General features: G+C 43.3%; 1 protein-coding gene across 1 annotated transcript in view; it reads left to right on the forward strand.

Moving 5' to 3' along the window:
* Positions 1-22,564, forward strand: part of ADGRV1 (adhesion G protein-coupled receptor V1) — a 574,752-nt gene that overhangs the window by 370,150 nt on the left and 182,038 nt on the right. The window contains exon 84 of the mRNA XM_040419646.1: positions 4,553-4,653. Coding sequence (XP_040275580.1) covers positions 4,553-4,653 — 101 coding nt within the window. The remainder of the gene's footprint in view (positions 1-4,552; positions 4,654-22,564) is intronic.

The following is a 22,564-nucleotide window of genomic DNA, read 5'->3' on the forward strand; positions in this document are numbered from 1 at the left end:
TCACCGTTATGTATTCCGTTATTGCTTTCCATTATAACATGGTTATAAAAGAAAATAACGGAATCCATAAGATGGAAATCAAAATGGAAACCTTTTGAGGCATTCTGTTTTGATCGTCACAATAGAAGTATATGGGCAAGCGTAACAGAATATATAACGGTAATATGAACAAGCCCATACTTTTGGTAATTGGGGGGGGGGGCTGATATGGTGGTGACAGGTTCCCTTTAAGAGGGCATGAAACACTTGTGTTAATAAATTCCCCCCACTGTGTTTTTTATATTTTTTTATTTATTTTATGTCCTGGCTGCTTAAGTGGCAAGGACATAGGGGCAGATTTACTAAGACTGGCATTTCATAAGACAGTGTTAGCATAAAATCTGGTGTAGTAAGTTGCACAGACCTCTTAAGAAATGCAGTAGATTTTAGCAGTAATTTACATCTGTTTTCTGGTGCAAAAAATGATGCAAGTGATAGGCCAAGGAGTCACTCCAGCTAAGCCAGTCCACTTGTTTAAAAGTGCCTTAAAGGGAACCTGTCATGTGGATATTTGATTATATTGATTATAAGCTAACTAATTATATACTATCATTAACTAATAAAAAGTGCCTTAGATGTATTCACTTACTGGTGTGACAGATGGTTACCTCATAATATACACACAAAGATGCCACATGCCGCATGCTAATGAGCTGATTTGAGTCCAGCGTGATGTCAGTGAGTCCAGCGTATTTTTAATTCATAACTATAGCCACTCCCCTGCACACCTGCTGCTGATTCATATGGAAAATAACTGTCAATCAGCAGCAGGTAGGCGGGGAGAGTCAGTAGCTCATGAATATTCATGACTCATCATTATCAGCTGGAGCTTTTCAATACAAGATGTTGGCAGATTATTTATGTTGCCCTTAGTTAGGACACCATAAAACTGTGACAGGTTCCCTTTAAGCCATGTAAAATACCAAAAAGTTACAAATATGTGTAACTGCTGTATACCTGAAAACTGACATAAATTTCCTCCAAAAGGCCCTTTTACATCAGGGGAGAATTGGGGAAATTTTCTGGGATGAACTTTCTTAAGAACACTTGTTCCCCATAATTGTTCTGTCTAAATGTGCCACAGATCACTCAACAAATGAGCAAAGCACTGTCATCTTGTTCAGGCCGATATGTAAAAATTTCTATAATCCTGTATTCAGATTTGTGAAATGGAAATTAGCTGCAGTTGCACTCCCCCTGCAACCAGAGCCTGCTAGAGAGTCTAGGCGCTGTTGCAGTACCCCGGAAGAACAAAGGGTTATTTTCTATTGACAGACTTAATGCAATGTTTCTTAATGGCATTGTATGGACAACATATGGTTAACAACTTGGCAAATTGGGTTAGGTTGGTCGGAGATACTATAGAGTAGGTCCGCCCCCTGACTGTTTAGTCTAGTCTGAAGCAGCCTGGAAGGAAAACGTGATATTGATGGGCTATCCTCAGGGTAGGTAATCAATATCAGATTTGTGGAGGTCTGAGCCCCGACACTCCCGCCTATCAGCTGTTTGAAGCGGCTGTGATGCTCCAAGAATGCTCAGGCCTCTTCCTAGGACAGTGATGTCATTGTACATCGGTCACATGACCTATGTGCAGCTAAATCCCATTCAAATGAATGGGTCTGAGCTGCAATTCCACACACAGCTACTATAGAATGTATGCTGATGTGCATGATAAGCTGTGAGGAGACTGCAGTGCCCATTGGAGCGCTGGTGATAACCTCTTTAAGTAATTATACTAGTATTAAAGGGGCTATCCAGTTTCACGTGAATGCCGCAATGGTGGTTAGTGCAGTTAATTAAAAAAAGCTCCTGTTTTTCTGGCCAGGCTTTGTTTACCTGGCTGCAGCGGTGACATCAGGTCTCCATGCTGCAACGAGTCACTGTATTGGCTGCTTTTGCATCATTTTCACTTGAAACTAAACAACCCTTTTAAATCAACTGTGGCTACCCTTAGGCCCCTTTCACACGGGCGAGTATTCCGCGCGGATGCGATGCGTGAGTTGAACGCATTGCACCCGCACTGAATCATGACCCATTCATTTCTATGGGGCTGTGCACACGAGCAGTGATTTTCACGCATCACTTGTGCGTTGTGTGAAAATCGCAGCATGTTCTATATTCTGCGTTTTTCACGCAACGCAGGCCCCATAGAAGTGAATGGGGTTGCGTGAAAATCGCAAGCATCCGCAAGCAAGTGCGGATGCGGTGCGATTTTCACACACGGTTGCTAGGTGACGATCGGGATGGGGACCCGATCATTATTATTTCCCCTTATAACATGGTTATAAGGGAAAATAATAGCATTCTGAATACAGAATGCATAGTAAAATAGGGCTGGAAGGGTTAAAAAATAAATAAAAAATAATTTAACTCACCTTAATTCACTTGTTCGCGCAGCCGGCATCTCTTCTGTCTTTAACTGTGAGCAATAGGACCTTTGATGACGTCACTACGCTCATCACATGATCCATCACCATTGTGATGGATCATGTGCTGAGCGTAGTGACGTCATCAAAGGTCCTATTGCTCACAGTTAAAGACAGAAGAGATGGCGGCTGCGCGAACAAGTGGATTAAGGTGAGTTAAAAAATTTTTTTCTTTTTTTTAACCCCTCCAGCCCTATTTTACTATGCATTCTGTATTCAGAATGCTATTGTTTTCCCTTATAACCATGTTATAAGGGGAAATAATACACTCTACAGAACACTGATCCCAAGCCCGAACTTCTGTGAAGCCCGAACTTACAATGTTTTGCACTCGCGCGGAAAAATCGTGCATGTTCCCGCAACGCACCCGCACCTTTTCCCACAACGCCTGTGTGAAACCAGCCTTAAAGGGGTATTCCGGTTGGTACAAGTTATCCACCATCCACCGGGCCCCCACCGATCACGAGGGTCTCTTACCCCTTGCAGCTGCCCTGAAATGAACGGAGCGGCCAGTCGTACATGCGCAGGGCTGATCCATTAATTTCTATGGGAGTTCTGAAGATAGCTGAGTACAGTGCTCTGCTATCTCTGTAACTCCCATAGAAATGAATGGAGCAGCTGTGCGCATGTACGACTAGCCTCTCTAGTCATTTTAGGGGAGCTGCAAGTAGCCTTCAGGGGGTATGGGACCCTCGTTCTCAGAATCCGTGGGGTCCCAGTGGGAGGACCCCCGCCAATCTAAAAGTTATCCCCTATCCTGTGGATAAGGGATAACTTGTACCAACCGGATAACCCCTTTAAGAGAGGGTCTGGCAGGGACACTGTTAAAATAATAATGATCTACTCCTCTGCTCCACGCTGCTGCAGTCATGACATCATGCTGTGGCTGCAGTGATGACGTGTCAATATATCGCTGCAGCTGAACACCGGCCTCAGCGGTATAGTGCACAAGACCGCTGAGGCCAGTGATTGGCTGCAGTGGTCACGTGCGACTTATGGGCAAGTCACCCCTGCACTCAGGAAAACTAAGGGCTCTTTCACACTTGCGTTATTGTCTTCCGGCATAGAGTTCCGTCGTCGGGGCTCTATGCCGGAAGAATCCTGATCAGGATTATCCTAATGCATTCTGAATGGAGAGAAATCCGTTCAGGATGCATCAGGATGTCTTCAGTTCCGGAACGGAACGTTTGTTGGCTGGAGAAAATACCGCAGCATGCTGCGCTTTTTGCTCCGGCCAAAAATCCGGAACACTTGCCGCAAGGCCGGATCCGGAATTAATGCCCATTGGAAGGCATTGATCCGGATCCGGCCTTAAGCTAAACGTCGTTTCGGCGCATTGCCGGAGCCGACATTTAGCTTTTTCAGAGTGGTTACCATGGCTGCCGGGACGCTAAAGTCCTGACAGCCATGGTAAAGTGTAGTGGGGAGCGGGGAGCAGCATACTTACCGTCCGTGAGGCTCCCCGGGCGCTCCAGAGTGACGTCAGGGCGCCCCAAGCGCATGGATCACGTGATCGCATGGATCACGTCATCCATACGCATGGGGCGCTCTGACGTCATTCTGGAGCGCCCCGGGAGCCGCACGGACTGTAAGTATACCGCTCCCCCGCTCCCCGCTCCTACTATGGCAACCAGGACTTTAATAGCGTCCTGGGTGCCATAGTAACACTGAACGCATTTGGAAGACGGTTCCGTCTTCAAATGCTTTCAGTACACTTGCGTTTTTCCGGATCCGGCGGGCACCTCCGGGAACGGAAGTGCATGCCGGATCCCAACAACGCAAGTGTGAAAAAGGCCTAAGCTCTGGAACAGAGGAGTTTTGAGATGCTAAGTATAACATGTATTTTATTATTCTCATAGATTCTCTGTCTTTAAGAAAATAAATGAATGAATAACACAGACAACCACTTTAAGATTTATGTGACTTTTCAAGTTATGAAGACCATTGATCATTATCAGCCATTAGACCAGCATTCCTGCTATACAGTTTACAATAAGAGATTTATGATCTGTTAGGGTCAAGATGAAATTCAGCCCTGTTACCAATACCGTTCTGTGGGCACCAATGTTTCTTCTTTTTATCTGCAGGCTTTACCTTGGCCATCCTTTCCCAGCTATTCTGTACAAGGTCTTCCATGTTTGCAGCTAAACTCCTAACTCATATGATGGTGGCTTGTCTAGGGACACAGGTAAGTCCACCATCATTTATTGTTATGGTAGAGCTCAGATATTGAAATCAGCAGGAGTTTCACATTTGTACATGAAAATTAACTCTTCTCTTAACACAGGCCTAAACGAGTGGTTATGACCACCATCTACATGTAGGTTGAAAATGGTAAATATGGGATTAGGCCATGCCAGATGTGTTCTGTGCGTTATGGTATGGAGCATGTTGTAAGGGTTGTAAACTACTTGACGTCCACATGATTTGACCAAGTTGAGAAATTACAGGATTCATCTGGCATTTGGATTTCTAGTAGGTTACGCATTATTATTCATGGCATATTCATTTATGGCAGCTGAGCCATGTAACTTTTTTTTTTTTAATCTGGAAATAGTGTCTTTAATAACGGTAGGTATCAGGTGCTGGATGACGCATAGTCGATTTTAATGTTTTTTTTCTTTGCCAAGCTTCTTTTTTTTTTTTCAACAATTGCTCCTTGAAGATTAAGTTTTTCCTGCATGCTATTCTAGGTTTAGATACTTCCTATGGATGCACGAAACAAACTGACCTAGTTTTATCATAGATGGCCCAACCAGACACTACCAAGGAAAAGCAAAGTAAGGGCACCTTCCGTGGGGCAGGCGCAATGGGATCGCAGACCCATTCACTTGAATGGGTCCGAGATCCCTCCGTTCCGCAAAAAGATAGAACATGCTCTATCTTTTTGCGGGGCGGAGGCACGGAACGGAACGCCAGAAATCACTCCGTAGTGCTTCCGTAGTGTTCCGTGCTTCCGTTCTGCACAGTTCCGCATCTCCGGATTTGCGGACCCATTGAAATGAATAGGTCAGCATCCGTGATGCGGAATGACAATAGAACGGTGCCCGTGTATTGCGGATCCGCAAATGCGGTCCGCAATACGGGAATGGGACACCAACGGTCATGTGAGCGAGCCCTAATTTCCATGTTCCTATATACAGGCATAGAGCCTTTCAGATACACATTGACCCAGATTCACTGTGCCAGAAATCTGTCCAAAAAAAAAGCTGCCATTTGGCACATCTAAGGTGCTTCACGTGAAAGGGGGAAGGCTTAAAATGCGCCATTTTGCTTCAAAATTTTTGAACAATTCTGGGGTAACAATCTTAAAGGGAACCTGTCATGTGGATATTTGATTATAATCTAACTAATTATATACAATTATTAACTACTAAAAAGTAGCTTAGATGTATTCACTTACTGGTGTGACAGATGGTTATTTCATAATATACACACAAAGATGCCACATGCCGCATGCTAATGAGCTGATTTGAGTCCAGCGTGATGTCATTGAGTCCAGCGTATTTTTAATTCAGAGCTATAGCCACTCCCCTGCCCACCTGCTGCTGATTCATATGGAAAATAACTGTCAATCTGCAGCCGGTAGGCGGGGAGAGTCAGGAGCTCATGAATATTCAGGACTCATCATTATCAGCTGGAGCTTTTCAATACAAGATGTTGGCAGATTGACTGGGTCAATTAAAGAAAGTGAGCCAGCATTTTGCTAAGAGAATCAGTCACTTATTTATGTTGCCCTTAGTTAGGACACCATAAAACTGGTGACAGGTTCCCTTTAAAGTAAGCCAGCCAATAGTTAGTATGGAGTCAGAGAAAAATGTCTGTCCCTGCACCACATTTATCATCCAGCGTGAGCCCCGGTGATAAATCCAGTGCAGGTCTAGACAACCTACCTAAGCTTCAGACATCTACAGGATTAGTAAATCTGGACCTTTTTATGTATGTATGTATGTATGTATGTGCTAAAAAAAAGCTAGCTAAACCCTACAAAATTGGGGATATTTGCAAATGATTTCAAATAGAGTTTATTACTATCGTCACAGAAAGAGATTAAGCTGGTGTTCCAGCCATGGCAAGAGGAAGCATATCCCAGAAATGGTAGATGCATCACTTGCTGAATGGATCCAGCTAACCTAACCCATCACAAAGCCATTTTAGCAATTTTCTGCAGCATTACTCCCGTCAACTGAATGGGGCTGAGTTGATGTAACTGCACAGCACCCCGGTGACCTGTTTGTTTAAGCAATCAGTGCTGGTCTCTGGTCTGTACCCAATTGATTTTAGCAATTGATGGCGTAGATAAGCTGTTACTTGATATAATTGGGCTACCAGTTTAACTTTTTTCCAGGTACATAAAACTGTATACATAAAAGCTCCTAAAGGTGCCTTTAGACAGAGCAATGGGAAGCTGATTGTTGGGAAGGATGCATTCCTGTTCAGTGGAGGAGACTGCATTTACATGTAGCCATCTCCTTCACAGTATGAGGATGAAGGATTGCTCCTCCTCATACAGTTGAATTTTTTCTGGGCAGCAGATCGCTGTTCAGACAGCACGGTAATTTAGGAGGAACGACAGGATCACCTGATGAACGAGCAGGCCGAAAAATGGATACGGTCCTGGGCATGAGGCCTAAGGGGATTGTGTCATCAAAAAAATGACCTATTATTTAAATCGCTGTTCTATATTTAAAACAAAAGTACCTAAAATTGTGCAGTTTTCACACAGGCCTAATAATATGTCAAGACTTTCTGTTCTGTACAGGTAACTTTTCAGTAGCTATTATCATTATCTCCACAGGCAGAATTACAATGACAAGTAACACACGGGATCCACCGTTTACAATAGATGATATGGCAGCTTGTCTACTCCCCCTGACCTCTGCACAGGTCACATGCCTGGAACACTCTCCCATAGAAGTCAATGGGGTCCCCTCCTGTCTGTTGTGTCTATGGCCCATGTGGTTGTTCTCAAAGAACAGGCCAGTGTGAAAACAGCAGGATTTTAGGATTATTCTTTTTTTATATAGATAGGAACGTGGAAAATAAAAATAAAAAAATCTCCAAAAATTACATAAAATTTTATGAAAAACAAGAGGTCATTTTCGGATGACACATTCCATTTCACCTTGCAATTTTTAGTTCACATGACATGAAAAGTCATTGTCAAACTTTTTGTCCTTCATGTGTCTGCCAAGTTCTGCACTTCTCATAGGAACTGTCAGCAGATCTCCCTTCTTTCACATTACTCCTCTTCACGGCAGGCTACGTCTATCTCGGGAATTCCCAGGATGATATGTGAGCTATGATTTTAGAGTAAAAGCACTGCAGCCTGTTACATCCCATAATAAGCAAACAGGGTTCTGGTGTTTCTTCTTATGTGGTGGAACAAAGCTAATGTTTATACAGTCACTGGTCCAAATCCTGCAGCAGAGCGTGCAGCAGGTATAGTCCAAGATCAGTTAGAGGGCCAGGTATTTCAGGTGTGTTTTGCCACAGGCAGGAAACACTTAATACAATCTTCCACAACATATTTGTGTACAACGTGATCCTTACTGTTCAAGAGACACAGAGAATATACCGTAAATCACACTTCCATTATGTGCACAGCAGGCTGTGTCAATAGAATTATCTGTGTATGCATTCAGGACATACAGCTATAGGCCTCTTTCACACGCGCGTGTGCGCCCTGTGGTTGTGCTGCGGCCCGCAAAATGCGGGCTGCAATGCACGAGCACAGTCCGTGGGGCAGCCGCAGCGGATTGCGGACCCATTCACTTGCGGACCCATGTTCTATCTTTTTGCGGAACGGAAGTACGGAACGAAACCCCACGGAAGCACTCCGTAGTGTTACGTTCCGTGCTTCCGTTCCGCACCATTCCGCATCTCCGGATTTGCGGACCCATTCAAGTGAATGGGTCCGCATCCGTGATGCGGAATGCCCACGGAACGACACCCATGTATTGCGGATCCGCAAATGCGATCCGCAATACGGCAACGGGGCGCACACGCCCCTGTGTGAAAGAGGCCTTAATGCCACTGTTACTTTGGGGGTTTTAAAGAGAACTTGCAACCTTCTATGTTATTTCCAGTGCCACCAAAACTACTGTTTACCCCCCCCCCCCCCCCCTCAGCTTAGACACATTTATCACCTTATATGCATTCTATCCTCTAGTCCAAGTGTCCTCTCAGCCCCTGCTCAGAGATAACTCCCCCTAGGCCCCTCTTTGAACAATTTACTATGATCATCACAATTAAAGTCCTCATACACATTAGTGTTTTGTTGGCCGAACCTGCCAAGAGCAATGGGTTTGGCCAATAATCTAATTTGTATGGGTAACTCCCAACAGTCCCTCATAGAGGACTCCCCTGCATAACAGAAACGGGACGGATCAGTTATGCAGCCCATAGACTTCTATAATGACGGAATGAATAACAAAATGCCTCTTAAGGCATTCCGTTATGCATTCCGTCATAGAATTGCGTTATGGTCCGTGGTAACAGAATCCATAACGCAATTCACCTTCTACCAACAAAGTGTGAGCGAATTTCATAAGCGAAAATTTGCTCATCTCTAAAGATCATACATCAATTCATATACAGAGTTATTATCATATTATATAAAGCCACATATAGCATCCAAACGTTTCGGTTACACAGTGACCTTTGTCAACAGAATCTGTGGCCATCGGCATGTATTGTGTGTCTGGATATGCACTGTTTGACTGAAATGTTTGGATGCTATATGTGGCTTTATAAAATAAAAGAAGTGTAGCTTTCAGAAAATGAAGACACAAAAACATTATTTTTGTTTTCAAAAATGCTTTACTATCTAAGGCTACTTTCACACTAGCGTTCGGAGCGGATCCGTCTGATGTCTCATCAGACGGATCCGCTCCTATAATGCAGACGTTCGCATCCGTTCAGAACGGATCCGTCTGCATTATAACTTAGAAAATTTTCTAAGTCTGAAAGTAGCCTGAGCGGATCCGTCCAGACTTTACATTGAAAGTCAATGGGGGACAGATCCGCTTGAAGATTGAGCCATATGGTGTCATCTTCAAGCGGATCCGTCCCCATTGACTTCCATTATAAGTCTGGACGGATCCGCTCGCCTCCGCACGGCCAGGCGAACACCCGAACGCTGCAAGCAGCGTTCAGGTGTCCGCTCACTGAGCGGAGCGGAGGCTGAGCGCTGGCAGGCGGATGCATTCTCAGTGGATCCGCCTCTATTGAGAATGCAACAGGGCTGGACGGCTGCGTTCAGGACCGCTCGTGAGCCCCTTCAAACGGAGCTCACGAGCGGACACCTGAACGCAGGTGTGAAAGTAGCCTAAGACTGAAACAACAACAAAAAATACACATATTTGATATTTTTGCATCTGTATCAACCTGCTCTATAAAAGCAACACATGATCTATCCTGTCAGGAGCACTCCGTAAAAAACTAAAAATATAAACTGTTCCACAAAAGCCATTTTTTGGTTACCTTGCCTGACAAAAAGCGTAATATAGAGCAATAAAAAATCATATGTACCCCAAAATAGTACTAATAAAACTGTCACCTCATCCCGTAGTTTACATAATGGGGTCACTTTATGGAAGTTTCTTCTCTAGGGGTGCATAAGGGGGTCTTCAAATGTGACATGGCACATCTGTCCTTTAAAATCCTTATGGCGTTCCTTTCCCTCTGCGCCCTGCTGTGTGCCCATACAGCAGTTTACCACCATATGTGGGGTGATTCTGTAAACTGCAGAATCAGGGTAATGAATATTGAGTTTTCTTTGGCTGTTAACCCTTGCTATGTTACAGGGAAAAATAGATTAAAATGGAAAATCTGCAAAAAAAAGTGAAATTTTGAAATTAACAAAGGGTTAACAAAGTTTGTAAAATCTGTTTTGAATAACTTAAAGGGTGTAGTTTCTACAATGGAGTAATTTATGGGTGGTTTCTACTATGTAAGCCCCACAAAGTGACTTCATAACTAAAAAAGTCCTTAAAGTGGATTTTGGAAATTACCCTAAAAATTTTAAGAATTGCTTTTAAAATTCTAAGCCTTCTAACGTCCTAAAAAAATAAAATGACGTGCAAAATGATGCCAAAATGAAGTAGACATCTGGAAAATGTAATGTAATAGCTATTTTATGAGGTATCACAATCTCCTTTAAAAGCAGAGACATTTAAATGTCAAAAAGTTCGAATTTTTCCCAAAATTTTTTGTCCTCATGGTGAAAACTGGCTTGGTCATAAAGAGGTTAAAAAAAAAGCACTGAACAAATCATTCCAGGAGTGCCGTGGATTACTTCATATTTAAATTTTAGGCTTTAACACCTTAAGGCCTCTTGTACATGAGCGTTGTGCATCCGTTCCGTGCATTGGAGACCGCGTTTTTTTTGCGATGCGGAGGCACGGACAGAAACACCACGGAAGCACTCCGTAGTGCTTCTGTGGGGTTCCGATCCGTGCTTCCGTTTCGCATCTCTGTGATTGCAGACCCATTCAACGTTCATGTGCAAGAGGCCTAATACTTGAATTTTAGGTTTTAACACAAAGCCAATTCCACTAATAATAACTGGATTCACCGTGGGTTCACACCAGGCAGATACACAGTGCAGTTTAGTGCAGAAAAAGCCACAGCATTGTACAGTACCAGCAAAGTGGATGGGATTTTAAGAAATGTCATCCACATGCTACATAAAAAAGTCTGTAGCATAAACTGATTTTCAGGAGCGGATTTGAAATCTGCAGAATGTCAGTTTACGCTGAATACTGTATCCCACTGTGGATTTCACCCTTTGCAATGAACAGAGGGAAATAAATCCACAGTCATTTCCATGGCAAAAAACACAATTCATGTGCCTTTTGCCACAGTTTTTGCCGTGGACCCACTACATAATCTGCAGGCAACCTTTCTGCTGTATTTTACATCTCTTGTGGAAGTATCATTAATTCTGTGAGGGATACAGAAAAGGCTGAGTTTGATTATGGAAATTTTAATAGCGAGTGACCCTTCAGAAGTGGCCACTGCACCATGGGAAATAGAACTCCATGTTTTTGGGATCAATGACACTTCGGTGATAAGGCTTTTTTTTGTTCTATGTGGTCTAAATTTGTGGAAAACACCTTCAGCCATTTGTATATCACAGAGACTGGGTTATCTAAAGGGGAAGGTCAAGGGGCCCTGAAACTTTGGCTGTTAGAGGCCCAAGAAGTTTTGATGATGGCCCCAATTAAGTGCACTGTTCTGTAGTAATGCAGGCATAGTGGGACACCCTCTAATTGTGGAATCTTTCTTGACGGTATACCTCGGCCTAATATAGAAGAAAAGCAGCAGCTTGATCAAATATAGTTGACACATCAAAAAGGACTTATTTCCCAGCTCTTGCTAAAAAAACTGTCCTGAATCATATCTCCAAGGTCTGATCTGAACAACTGTGTAGAACATAGATCTGGTGACTTTGTGCTTCTCATCTTTTGTACCTTCTTCTGTGGTATTCCGATATCCACCTATTCTCAGTCACTGTAGTATTTGTTGGCTGCTGATGGAAGTGTTTAACGGTTTCAAGCATTTGGCAGAAAGCATACTATCAGCATTGTGCATGTTCACGATCTCATTGTTCACAGGGGCTGCCTCCTTTGTGTGGATGAAACCACCAAAAAAATGATTAGTACATTTCTTCAAAAAGTCTCCGAACCTTTTCCATTTTGTAAGAATTTTTTTTAACTTTTACTTCTCAGTTCTTTCAATATGCATTAAACTCTTCACTTGTCCTACCACCTCCTGTCCTATGGGTATTTCAGAGTCTAACCACCTTTGAAGTATTATTAGCTTTGCTATCATCATTGTATTCAACAATTGCAGTACGTTATTTTGCATTGGAAGGTTTTGGGGCTCATCTGCCTTTACTTAATAATTGACATCAAAGATGCATCACTGAAACCCCCTCCCTCATATATAACTCACTCTGTCCATCTAAAACCCGGATACCCTTGGACATAGTCACAAGCCTTTATAAAGATCAGTTTTTCCTTCCTGGCACCTTGGACAAGTCATGTTTCTAGGCGGGTGGACAGTTAATGTCTCTTGTTTCTGTTCTTTTGAAAGGGCAAATAGCTGTATTGTATTGTCAGATAAAATGTCAGATTAAGGGCTAATCCACACAGCAATTTCCCAGCCATTCCGTGCATTGGGGACCGCAATTTGTGGTCCCTAATGCTCGGGCAACATCTGTGCGGCTGCCACAGACAGATTCAGACCCATTCAGCTTGAATGGGTCCGTGATCCGTCTGCATCACCAAAAAATAGAGCATGTTCTATTTTTTGTGGTGTGTAGGCACGGAGAGAAACCCCACGGAAGCACTCTCCTGTTAGCGGGCCGCAATATGGGCACGGACGGCACACATTCGTGTGTATGAGCCCTAAGATGTGCAATGCAAACTAGTCTAGTTTTCACACATGTTAACACAGGGCAAGAATCACGACAAGAGTAGGGGACACTTTTTCCAACCTCTCTTTTTCCAATTAAAGTATATAAAAATGGACAAAAAATCCCCCTTTAAATTGTTTTATTTATCCAGAGTCTCAAGGCTATCCTCACTGTGTTGCACAATCCTCTATTCTTCAGTAATATAATAATAGCATTTTTACATTTCCTCTTTCACGTTATCTCTCTACCACTGGCACCACTAGAATTATACTTCAACATATTGACGGAGCGACAGTTGGGTGGTTTGACATCACTGGGTCCCAGAAGGCTCCGGCCTTGTTTTCCACAGCTTGCCATTTATGCATTCATGATGCAAATCTATATTAATAGCATGACAATACCCTACGCAGTTTCTCCGAAGCCTGAGAAAACAAGAGCTGGCTGCAGCACGGAGAGGGGAAGTGGAATGTAAACAGTGTTGTGAGAAACTAGTAGAAGAGGAAACACTCCGGCCCTGCGATCCGTCAGATTTATCAGATATCCACCCCTTTACAGTTTATATACTACTGCCAAGTCCTATCCAGTTCACGGTGCATCTCCTCGGGGGCTCCTTATTCACTTTATCCATTACGTCAGTGACACCCTCTGATGGCTAAGATCATGTTTGTCCAAGTTCCTTTTGTAATAGATTTTGAAATACATTATATAACTATTGTTTTTCTTGGAGGAAATGTGCGTACAGAAAAACTACTGGCAAAGGTGGAGGTTGTATTGTGCTACACATAAAACTATATGGTATCAGAGGCGTTTTTATGAAACATAAAACACAGAATGTTATCTGTTTTTACTGAGGGTGTGCATGCGCCCAGCAGCTAATGATAATGGAATAAACTGCTGTGATTGCCAAATCATCAGGTTTGTATATTTTGGCCATTTTAGGAGAGCTCAAGTCCAACACAGGATAGCTGCGTTAACATCAGTAGTCATGTTATTGTGATTATGTCCAAAAGTTCAGAGCCTAAAATGGAAACACATTGGGAGTTAAATTGTAAGTTAAAGGCTCTGGACTCCTTTGGAGGCTTATTATTATTTTATTATTATTATTAATACATTACCAATTATCTTAGGCTAAATATCATTTTGAGTTGGAACCCTTCTACAGCCTTTAGTTTTTACTGATCTGCAGACTGTTCTTCCCGCTTCTCACTGAAATCCATCAGATTGCTCGGAGTGCTTGATCTGTAGCCCTTATCTCTGGTTCCCTGATAGCTAAACACTCATTGAAAGGGAGTCTGTCACCATGCACAATGTCTTGTAGCACTACTGTAGCTCAGTTGAATGTATTTATACCTTTCACCAAAGGGTGTATTAGACACCCCGATGCTGCAGATTATTGTCGGGAGGGAAGCGTTCCCTCCTGGCAGTCGTCAGATAACTAGTGGAGGACACCACTGCTATTACATGGAGCGATGTCCTCCGTGGCATGGGGATGGCTATGCCATCGCTCGTCCCCATGCAGGGCAGTGGTGTGCCAGCGGCAGATCGTTATTACACAGGGCAATCTGCCGCCGGCATCATTATGATTTTTAAGCATGCTGAAAAATCACAATTGCCTGATGAACGAGCAGGCTCGTTCATCAGGCATTTGGAGGCAGTATTAGGGTACTTTCACACTTGCGTTTTTCTTTTCCGGCATAGAGTTCCGTCACAGGGGCTCTATACCGGAAAATAACTGATCAGTTTTATCCCCATGCATTCTGAATGGAGAGTAATCCGTTCAGGATGTCTTCAGTTCAGTCGTTTTGACTGATCAGGCGAAAGAGAAAACTGTGGCATGCTACGGTTTTATCTCCGGCGAAAAAAACGGAAGACTTGCCTGAATGCCGGATCCGGATTTTTTTTCCCATAGGAATGTATTTGTGCCGGATCCGGCATTCAGAATACCGGAATGCCGGACCTGTCCTTCTGGTCTGCGCATGCGCAGACTGAAAAAAAAGTGAAAAAAATAAATGCCGGATGCGTTTTGCCGGATGACACCGGAAAGACGGATCCGGCATTTCAATGCATTTTTTCAACTGATCATGCATTTTTAAGACTGATAAGGATCCTGATTAGTCTTACTAATGCCGTCAGTTGGCATACGTTTTGCCTGATCCGGCAGGCAGTTCCGGCGACGGAACTGCTTGCCGGATCTCTCTTCCGCAAGTGTAAAAGTACCCTTACACTGCCAGATGATCGCTAACGAACATTCATAGCATCTGCACTGTGAACTCTGACAGTCTGTTCCGGCGGAGGAACAGACTGCCGGAATTCACTGTATCTGGCGTAGATGCTGGATTTTGGCCGTACACAAAATACTACATGCAGCTTTTTTTGTCCGGTCAAAAGCTGGCATGTACTCAAGAAAGCGGCCGGATCCCAGAATAGGGATCTGGCAGTGCACGGTGGTATCTGGCTATTCTGGATATGGTGAACTCTGGCAGTCTGTTCGTTCTGGAGAAAAAGTACATTCAATCCATATGCAAGGGAGCAATTCAGTACACCAAGGTGGGCCCAAGTTACTCTGTGCACCCTTGTACCTTCTGCTTCCTCTGCCAGCCCCTCCCTCTCCTTTTTGATGGACAGGGCCAGGTTCCTGTGTAGTCATCTCTCCTGGCCCTGTCAGGGTGCACAAAGCGAATCTCGCGAGAACTTGAGCTCCTTCTCCCTGGCTAAGAGCGCGGCGCTCTGATTGGATGCGCTCTTAGCCAGGGAGAAGAAATCCGCGCCCTGTACAAATCTTTGTCAATGCCTACTCAAACCGAATCGCCTCATTAGCATATGAGGTGCCAGAATTACCGGAGACCACAGCGGACGAAAGAGGGGGTCCTCTGAAAAAATTATAATCGGAATTACATGACTGGGGGCCGCACTGTTAGGTAATGTTACTGTTTCCATACAAGTTTTTTGGTTAAAGGTCCTCTTTAATGAACAGACTTGACATGACATTGACATGGCTGCATGGGGCCTTGTTTTATGCATTATTTTTCCAAACTGATTCTTATTTTTTTTTACCATTCATGTTTTACACTAACTACACTAATAAATGTATTCTTCAGGTTATTACAATAGCATTTTTAAAAGTTAGCATTTTACATATGCACAATAAATTATATTTTATGCTTAATAATAACTTTTCTATTTGCATTGTTTATAACCTTTTTAAAATTCTATCATGGAATTACTTTAGTGCAGACATGCTCCGAAAGTTGGTAACCTATCTCTACTGCAGCAACACCAGTAGATGTCGCTACACACTGAGGATCTACATTGTCTGCTGTCAAAAGATGGTGGGGTGTCATTAAGGGTTTAAAATATTTTTTAAATCTTTGCAGATTTTTCCTAATCTCTCATATAATTTTCTATATTTAAAAAAAATTATGGAATTATGCAGCTTTTACTCTGTTTTCACTGGACCTAATAATAAGCTGATACATGCTGCTCTGCAGAGATCACTTCTCAGCTGTCATTTCATTATCATAATATATATGAATGTAGTGTCCCACTACGTAAAGGTGGGCACTACTCAAGGGTCAATTGGGTCATGTTGTTCTCCACCTCCTGTGGAACATGGTCCTGGTATTTTATATTGCATTGTAATGTATAATTTCATGTTATTTCCTGTGTACCAGGCCTGTTAGGGGTGTAGTTTCTCCTCCCAAGCTGTAGAGGGAGCTAGGGAACCACCTAGTATATATAGACAGGTGCAGTCCAGGGAGAGAGTGTGTGGTCAGAAGCCAAGATTTACTTCAGCCAGGTAGGAGCTGAGGTCCAGCTTCTAACATGCAGCTAGATAGCCCAGGATCCTAACTAGTTTCTAGGAGAAGAAGTTCCCTCCTGAAGTTATCCTGCATCAAGCAAAGTACAGAGCAGAGCTTATTGTATCCAGCCAAGTAGCAAGCTGAAGGGCAGAAGTTTATTTGCAGCAAGTGGATTTATACCAGAGGAAGGTTTCCCTACCCAAGGATAAAGACAGCTATTAGGCATTCGGGCCTTGGAGAAAGTCAGACAGGATTCTGCAGAAAGTACAGCCTGATCTGTGAGTTTATTCCCTCTGATGTAGATAAAAAAGAAAGAGACAGGAGACAGCGCCTCGTGTGTAAAACCGTATGGTGGTTTAAAACAACAATACACTGATTGTGCTTACCACTTTTGCTGGTATAAGCCCGTCCAGCTTGCGGGGGTGACTGCTGCTGCTGCCGAGGTTCTTACCTGTTGCTGTGGGATACGGTGTCTGGGGTATGGAGAATAATGGATCGATTGTAAAAATTGAACCTTATTAAGAAGCGCCGCTGCTGCAGAAGACAGGACTCAGGTAGGTAAATAAAAATGGATCTTTATTTGTATTAGTCTACGCGTTTCAGGGGCGGACTGCCCCCTTCATCAGGACAATATGTCTGTACCTAGTTATGTTTATTCCCTCTGAGATATCTTGCTAGGATTCTACCTGCCATTTATGTAAAACCTGCCTGTTACTAAATCTAGTTCATATGGAACTGTCTGAAGCCTGTATATAGTTGAACTGTTCAGAAAAGAGGAGTTCTAGTTCACCATAATCGTGTGTACCTCAATTATTCCTCCAACAAATCGGTGTGCCACCGTTACCGACACTGGCGTCATGAACTATAAGGGATCTTGCCACCGGCATGCTAAACTTCCAACACCCAGGGCACCTCACCTACCATCCGGCCTGGTCCCTACATACAGAGAGTGCCCCAGAGGATCCACGTGCCAGCCTCTCCATCACTGCTGTACGCCTGCCCAGGGTATACTACAAACTGTGAGTACCAAGAGCAACCCTCGGTCTGTTAACTGACCCCCGTGACCTCACATTCGCTCCCCCTGAAGGACTGGCGTACTGCAAATGGTAACATCTCTTTTATGAAGCTTTATAAATCTGGAGGCAGATAACAGAAGACCTTCCATTAAAGGGATTGTGTGAATTATATAAAAACTCCGGCAACCCCTGTAAACAGCCTAAAATAACAAATGAATGGATACTCACCTATTTTCTCCACTGTTTCTTGGAGCGTTGCGCTCCAGTCCTCCCACTGCTGACATCATCCTCTTGGCTGTAGCAGTGACATTCCGTATATATTTAAAAAAATCACAATTACCAGATTGTATCATTTACTTTTTATACCAGTTGGAAAGCAGACATCTGTTTGGTTTATCATGTGCTTTACTTTCTCACTGTAGTCATTCTTTTCTCTTGGTCAAATCAACAGAACTCACTCACTAGGCATACATGGATGCTGAATTATACAATTGTATAATACTTTTAGTAGAAATCCTGAACGGGCATAAGCATGCTTTTGCATGGCCATTTGTGGTCCATGAAACACAGTCCATGTGTCCACCGCATTTCTCTGACCAACATCATAGTCATGTACTGATAAACTTTGGTCTCTGTCCGGAACCACAGCGAGTGGACTACAAAACTGGTACCAGTCTTCCTAAACCACTCTGGTTGGTAGGAATCCAAGGTTACCTCTCGGTATTCACCACAGCCTGCTGCAAGGAAGGATGGATTTGGCTGCTAGAGACATAGGTTACAAGTGTGGAGTAAGACAGTGAACTACTGGTGTGAGCTCGCTGGAAACAGATCTGTGAGAATGAATGAGGGGTAGTCGACAAGCTGGGTCAAAACCAGGAGAGATGGATAAAGCAAAAAAAGCAGTCGACAGGTTAATCCAAAAACAAGCCAAAGTCAAGTCACATACTAGTACTAATTAGAAGAATCCAAATCAGCAGACAAGAAGTAAATCCAGAAAACAGGCTACAGTCAGGTACCAGGAGTACTAAAGAAGGAATAGTGAGAAGCACAATGGTCAAGAACCAAGAATTTAATATAGAAAATCACAAGCAAATCAATTAGGAATCAGCGGTCCTAAATGCCCCTTTTAGTTCTGGGATTGGACACATAGTCAGAAACCTGATTAGCTTTTCTACCAGTCACACTAACATCTCGACCAGCTGGCTGTGAGTTCCAGCGAGTCTACTGTCTATTCACAGCATCATTTCAGCACAGGACCACAGAGACCTGTGGTGGGACTAGATCTCACAGCAAAATAGATCACTATTGACACCATTCAGAGGTTTTATTGGAAATCTGACAACCTTCTAAGCACATTGTGATGGATTTCAATAATACTGTTTTGCTTAGAATGTTCTGTCATATGTACTGCACAAAGAAGTTTGGATTCCTCTTTATATGGTAATGCCCACCAGAGATTTTACAACATATAGAACAGACATGCTGTGAGTGTCTGACCTGTGTGGTCCAAGTTGCTTGGACATTCATGATGCCAAGAAAAGGTGTACATACTTTTTTCAGTGGAGATGTAGTAATAAATAGATGGCCACTCTCCAAAAAACGTTTCATAGCACAATTGTCATAACAATGAGACTTTTAATAAATACAAAGGCCATTAAAGTGTTAAAAGAGTGGACTCAGGACTCTTTGTAGGAGCCTCAGGCACAGTGCATGTGTCTGTCCTATAGTCCTTTTGAAAACAGCAATGTTGGGAGCGAGTCTGGTCGCTGGCAGCCCACGTGCCATGGGTTTGTCTCCAGGGCATGTACACACTTCCTACGGTCCTTTAATGTTCTGTTCTGCGTACCCTAGTCTTCCCCAGCCATTGGCTGGGCACTTAAAGCACTTTCCCCCTAGGGGAAAGTTCCTGGGCATTAGGTTACCTAGCTTGCTAGTTACCCGTGAGCATGTGCTGTTCTGTTTTTCTTCTTGTGTACCGATTTCTGCCTATTTACTGACTCTGACCCACCGCTGCCTGCCCTGACCATAGCCTGTTTACCATATTGACCCTTTGCTGCCTGCCCTTGGACTAGTTTCATGAATTAGCATTAACTGCTAATTGCCCTGACCTGGGCCTGCTTCCTGATCACAAGTGTTTCCTGAGTGCTCGGTGCTTTGCACTAGTGTCTCTGTCAATCACATTGGGACTATTCCAAGAGGTAGCGGCCTGCTGCCTCCCCTGCAGTGAAGGCCAGATCCTTGTATAGGGATTAAAGGGGGAACACCCAGGGACTGCCTGGATGATGCCCTTATGTCTGGCCAAAGTCAGACTGGTTAGTTGGTGCACCGGTTCTACACCATCTGCCCGTAACACCAATGCTGTGTCTTGTAGGTTTCTAAGTTATAAAGTGTCTGATAGATGTGCCTAGGCCATTGAATGCAACAAATGTTAACCTTCTCCAGTAGTAAAATAGTCTTGCCTGTCATTTTGATTGCATTGATGGCATAGTTATCTTTCCTATAGCAAGAGAGACAATTTACCCCTGGATTACAGTGAGTTCACCCTTGAGTCTTCCTGAGTTTCTTCAACTGATTTGCTAGCCAGTATAACGATTGACGGCGAATCAACTAAGTTTTGTTGTATCTTTGAAGAGTAATTACAAGATTGAACCAGTAGAGGAGCTTTGGGACTTTACTATTTAACTTGTTAAGCTTGCTTTATAAATGATTTGCTCACATATTGTATTTCTATTCTGACTATTGGCTTCCAATTTGTTCTGCTAGTAAGTACAAATTTACTCAGTCTTTGTTTCATCCCATTAGCAAATATAAACATTGGAGCTTCCTGCATGCTCCTACTAACCTACCGGCCCTAATAGCTCTTATCAAGGTTCAAAGTGTTCACATTAGAGAAAAACATCCACTTGTCCTTAACTGCACATGATCCTGCAGTTACAGAAACTGCTAGAAAAAAATGCACATAGATTTCTGCTTTGTAATATAGTGTATTTGAGTAGAAGTCCTAAAGAAAAATTGCAGTGTGCAGTGTTATACTTCTGCTTATTTAGGATGCATCCCAGTTGTGTAGAAGCATGATGGCAGATTCTTCAGAGATGGGCAAAGTAATCCTGAGTAGGTATGGTACCTAAATGTGCCTCAAGCTTGTGATACACATCTCTCCCAACTCCCTCCCGACTCCCTCATAAAAATACACATTTGGTTCTACCGAGTGTGTAAGTGTTGTCAATAGGGTAGAGGAGTGAGCTGCTGACAAGTCTATGTTAGTCTATGGTTGTGGCTTATCTCCTGAGAAAAGAAAAGGATAGGGAAAAAATGTAATTCACGGAATCCCTTTTTCCACCCAACATTATCTTTCGGGGAGTCATTCAACTCTGATTTGATTTAAAGGGGTTATCCAATCCCTATAATGCCCCCCAAAATGCCCAGGCCACTCATACTGATTATACATACCCCTAGTTGCTTCTGATCCCCGCATGGCCGCCGCTTCATCACCCATGATGCTAGGGAGCTCATTCCTGTCGCAGGCTGCTATTGGCTGCCTATCATTGAAACCCCCCCCCCCCCCCTGTGCTGGATTTTTTGATCCGCGCAACAGGAAGAAGCAGCGGTGGCTGTGCGGGCATCAGGAGTGACGCAGGTAAGTATTACCAGTATGAGGGACCCTGGCATTTTGGGGGGCATCTTCCACTTTAATTTTAACAGTGGAAGATATCTGGTTTTATTCTTGTACCTATGATATATTATAGCTTGTATCATAAGTAGATTTCTTTAAATGCATGTGTCCAACATGAATAAATCATGAAAGTAGGTCATCCAGGCCACAAAATATGTCCTGATACTTAGATATGGCATAATTTGGTGAAAATTGGTCATTCTATTCTAATAACTTTCTGTTCCAATGCCGCCAGTCAAGGTATGTACCTGCACATGACCATCCCCAAATGCCCCCTGCTGCCTGATCCTGAGATGGTCTCTGGAGCTTTGACTGCACAGACACATGACCAGTCCATCCAATCACTGGCCACAGCAGTCATCTCAGGAAGTACAGCCCATGACCATCTCCATGGTCCGCAACTCCACAGTTATTGAGGTCACCACTGCCACCAGAGACAGCCTGAAGTGGTCATATGCAAGTATCACTTGTTACAACTCTAACATAGACTAAAGGGATCCAGGCCTGGAGCAGCAAGGAATTAGAAGGTGAGTGTTAGCTATTTTTACAAAATGTTGCCATATGCAAGTTGTGGGGATTCGCTCTGGTAGTTAGGATAAGCGGGCGCAGTACAGAGGCAAAATACAAGTTCGTAATTCAAACTTCAGTATTTTTTCACACATGATGCCAAAAATAAAACGTCACTTTTGCAGTGTTGGTGTTACTTCACACCCAATGGCAAGTTAATATAACAAAAGTCACCTTGGTGGCAGTTCTGCCTCAGAAAGTTCAAATACAGGCTTTAGGGGCCTGTTCCCCTGACACACGGGTCTCCGCTCTCCATTCCAGCACAGGCCTCAGATCCCAGCACACAGACCTCCTGAGCTCCACTGTCAGACGGAGGTAATCCTCTCCATCTGGCAGTGCTGGCTGGTTTTATGAAACCAAAAACAAGCCTCAATATACAAAGCTATAAGTCTGGGCAAAAGATTAGGAACCAATATAAACCTACAGTGTTGTTTACCAACAAACAATGACACAATGCCCAAAATAATCAAAAATATAGTTCATTTTATTATAATAAATACATAACATATCATAATGTACATAAAAATAGAGATAGTGGAGAAAGAACCAACAGAAAGGCACATGCCATAATCCACTGGCCTATGCCGCTGTCACCCACCAAGAGATGTAAAACATGTCAG

Source organism: Bufo bufo, chromosome 2 (genome assembly GCF_905171765.1).
Source record: "Bufo bufo chromosome 2, aBufBuf1.1, whole genome shotgun sequence".
In the NCBI taxonomy this organism is placed as follows: Eukaryota; Metazoa; Chordata; class Amphibia; order Anura; family Bufonidae; genus Bufo; species Bufo bufo.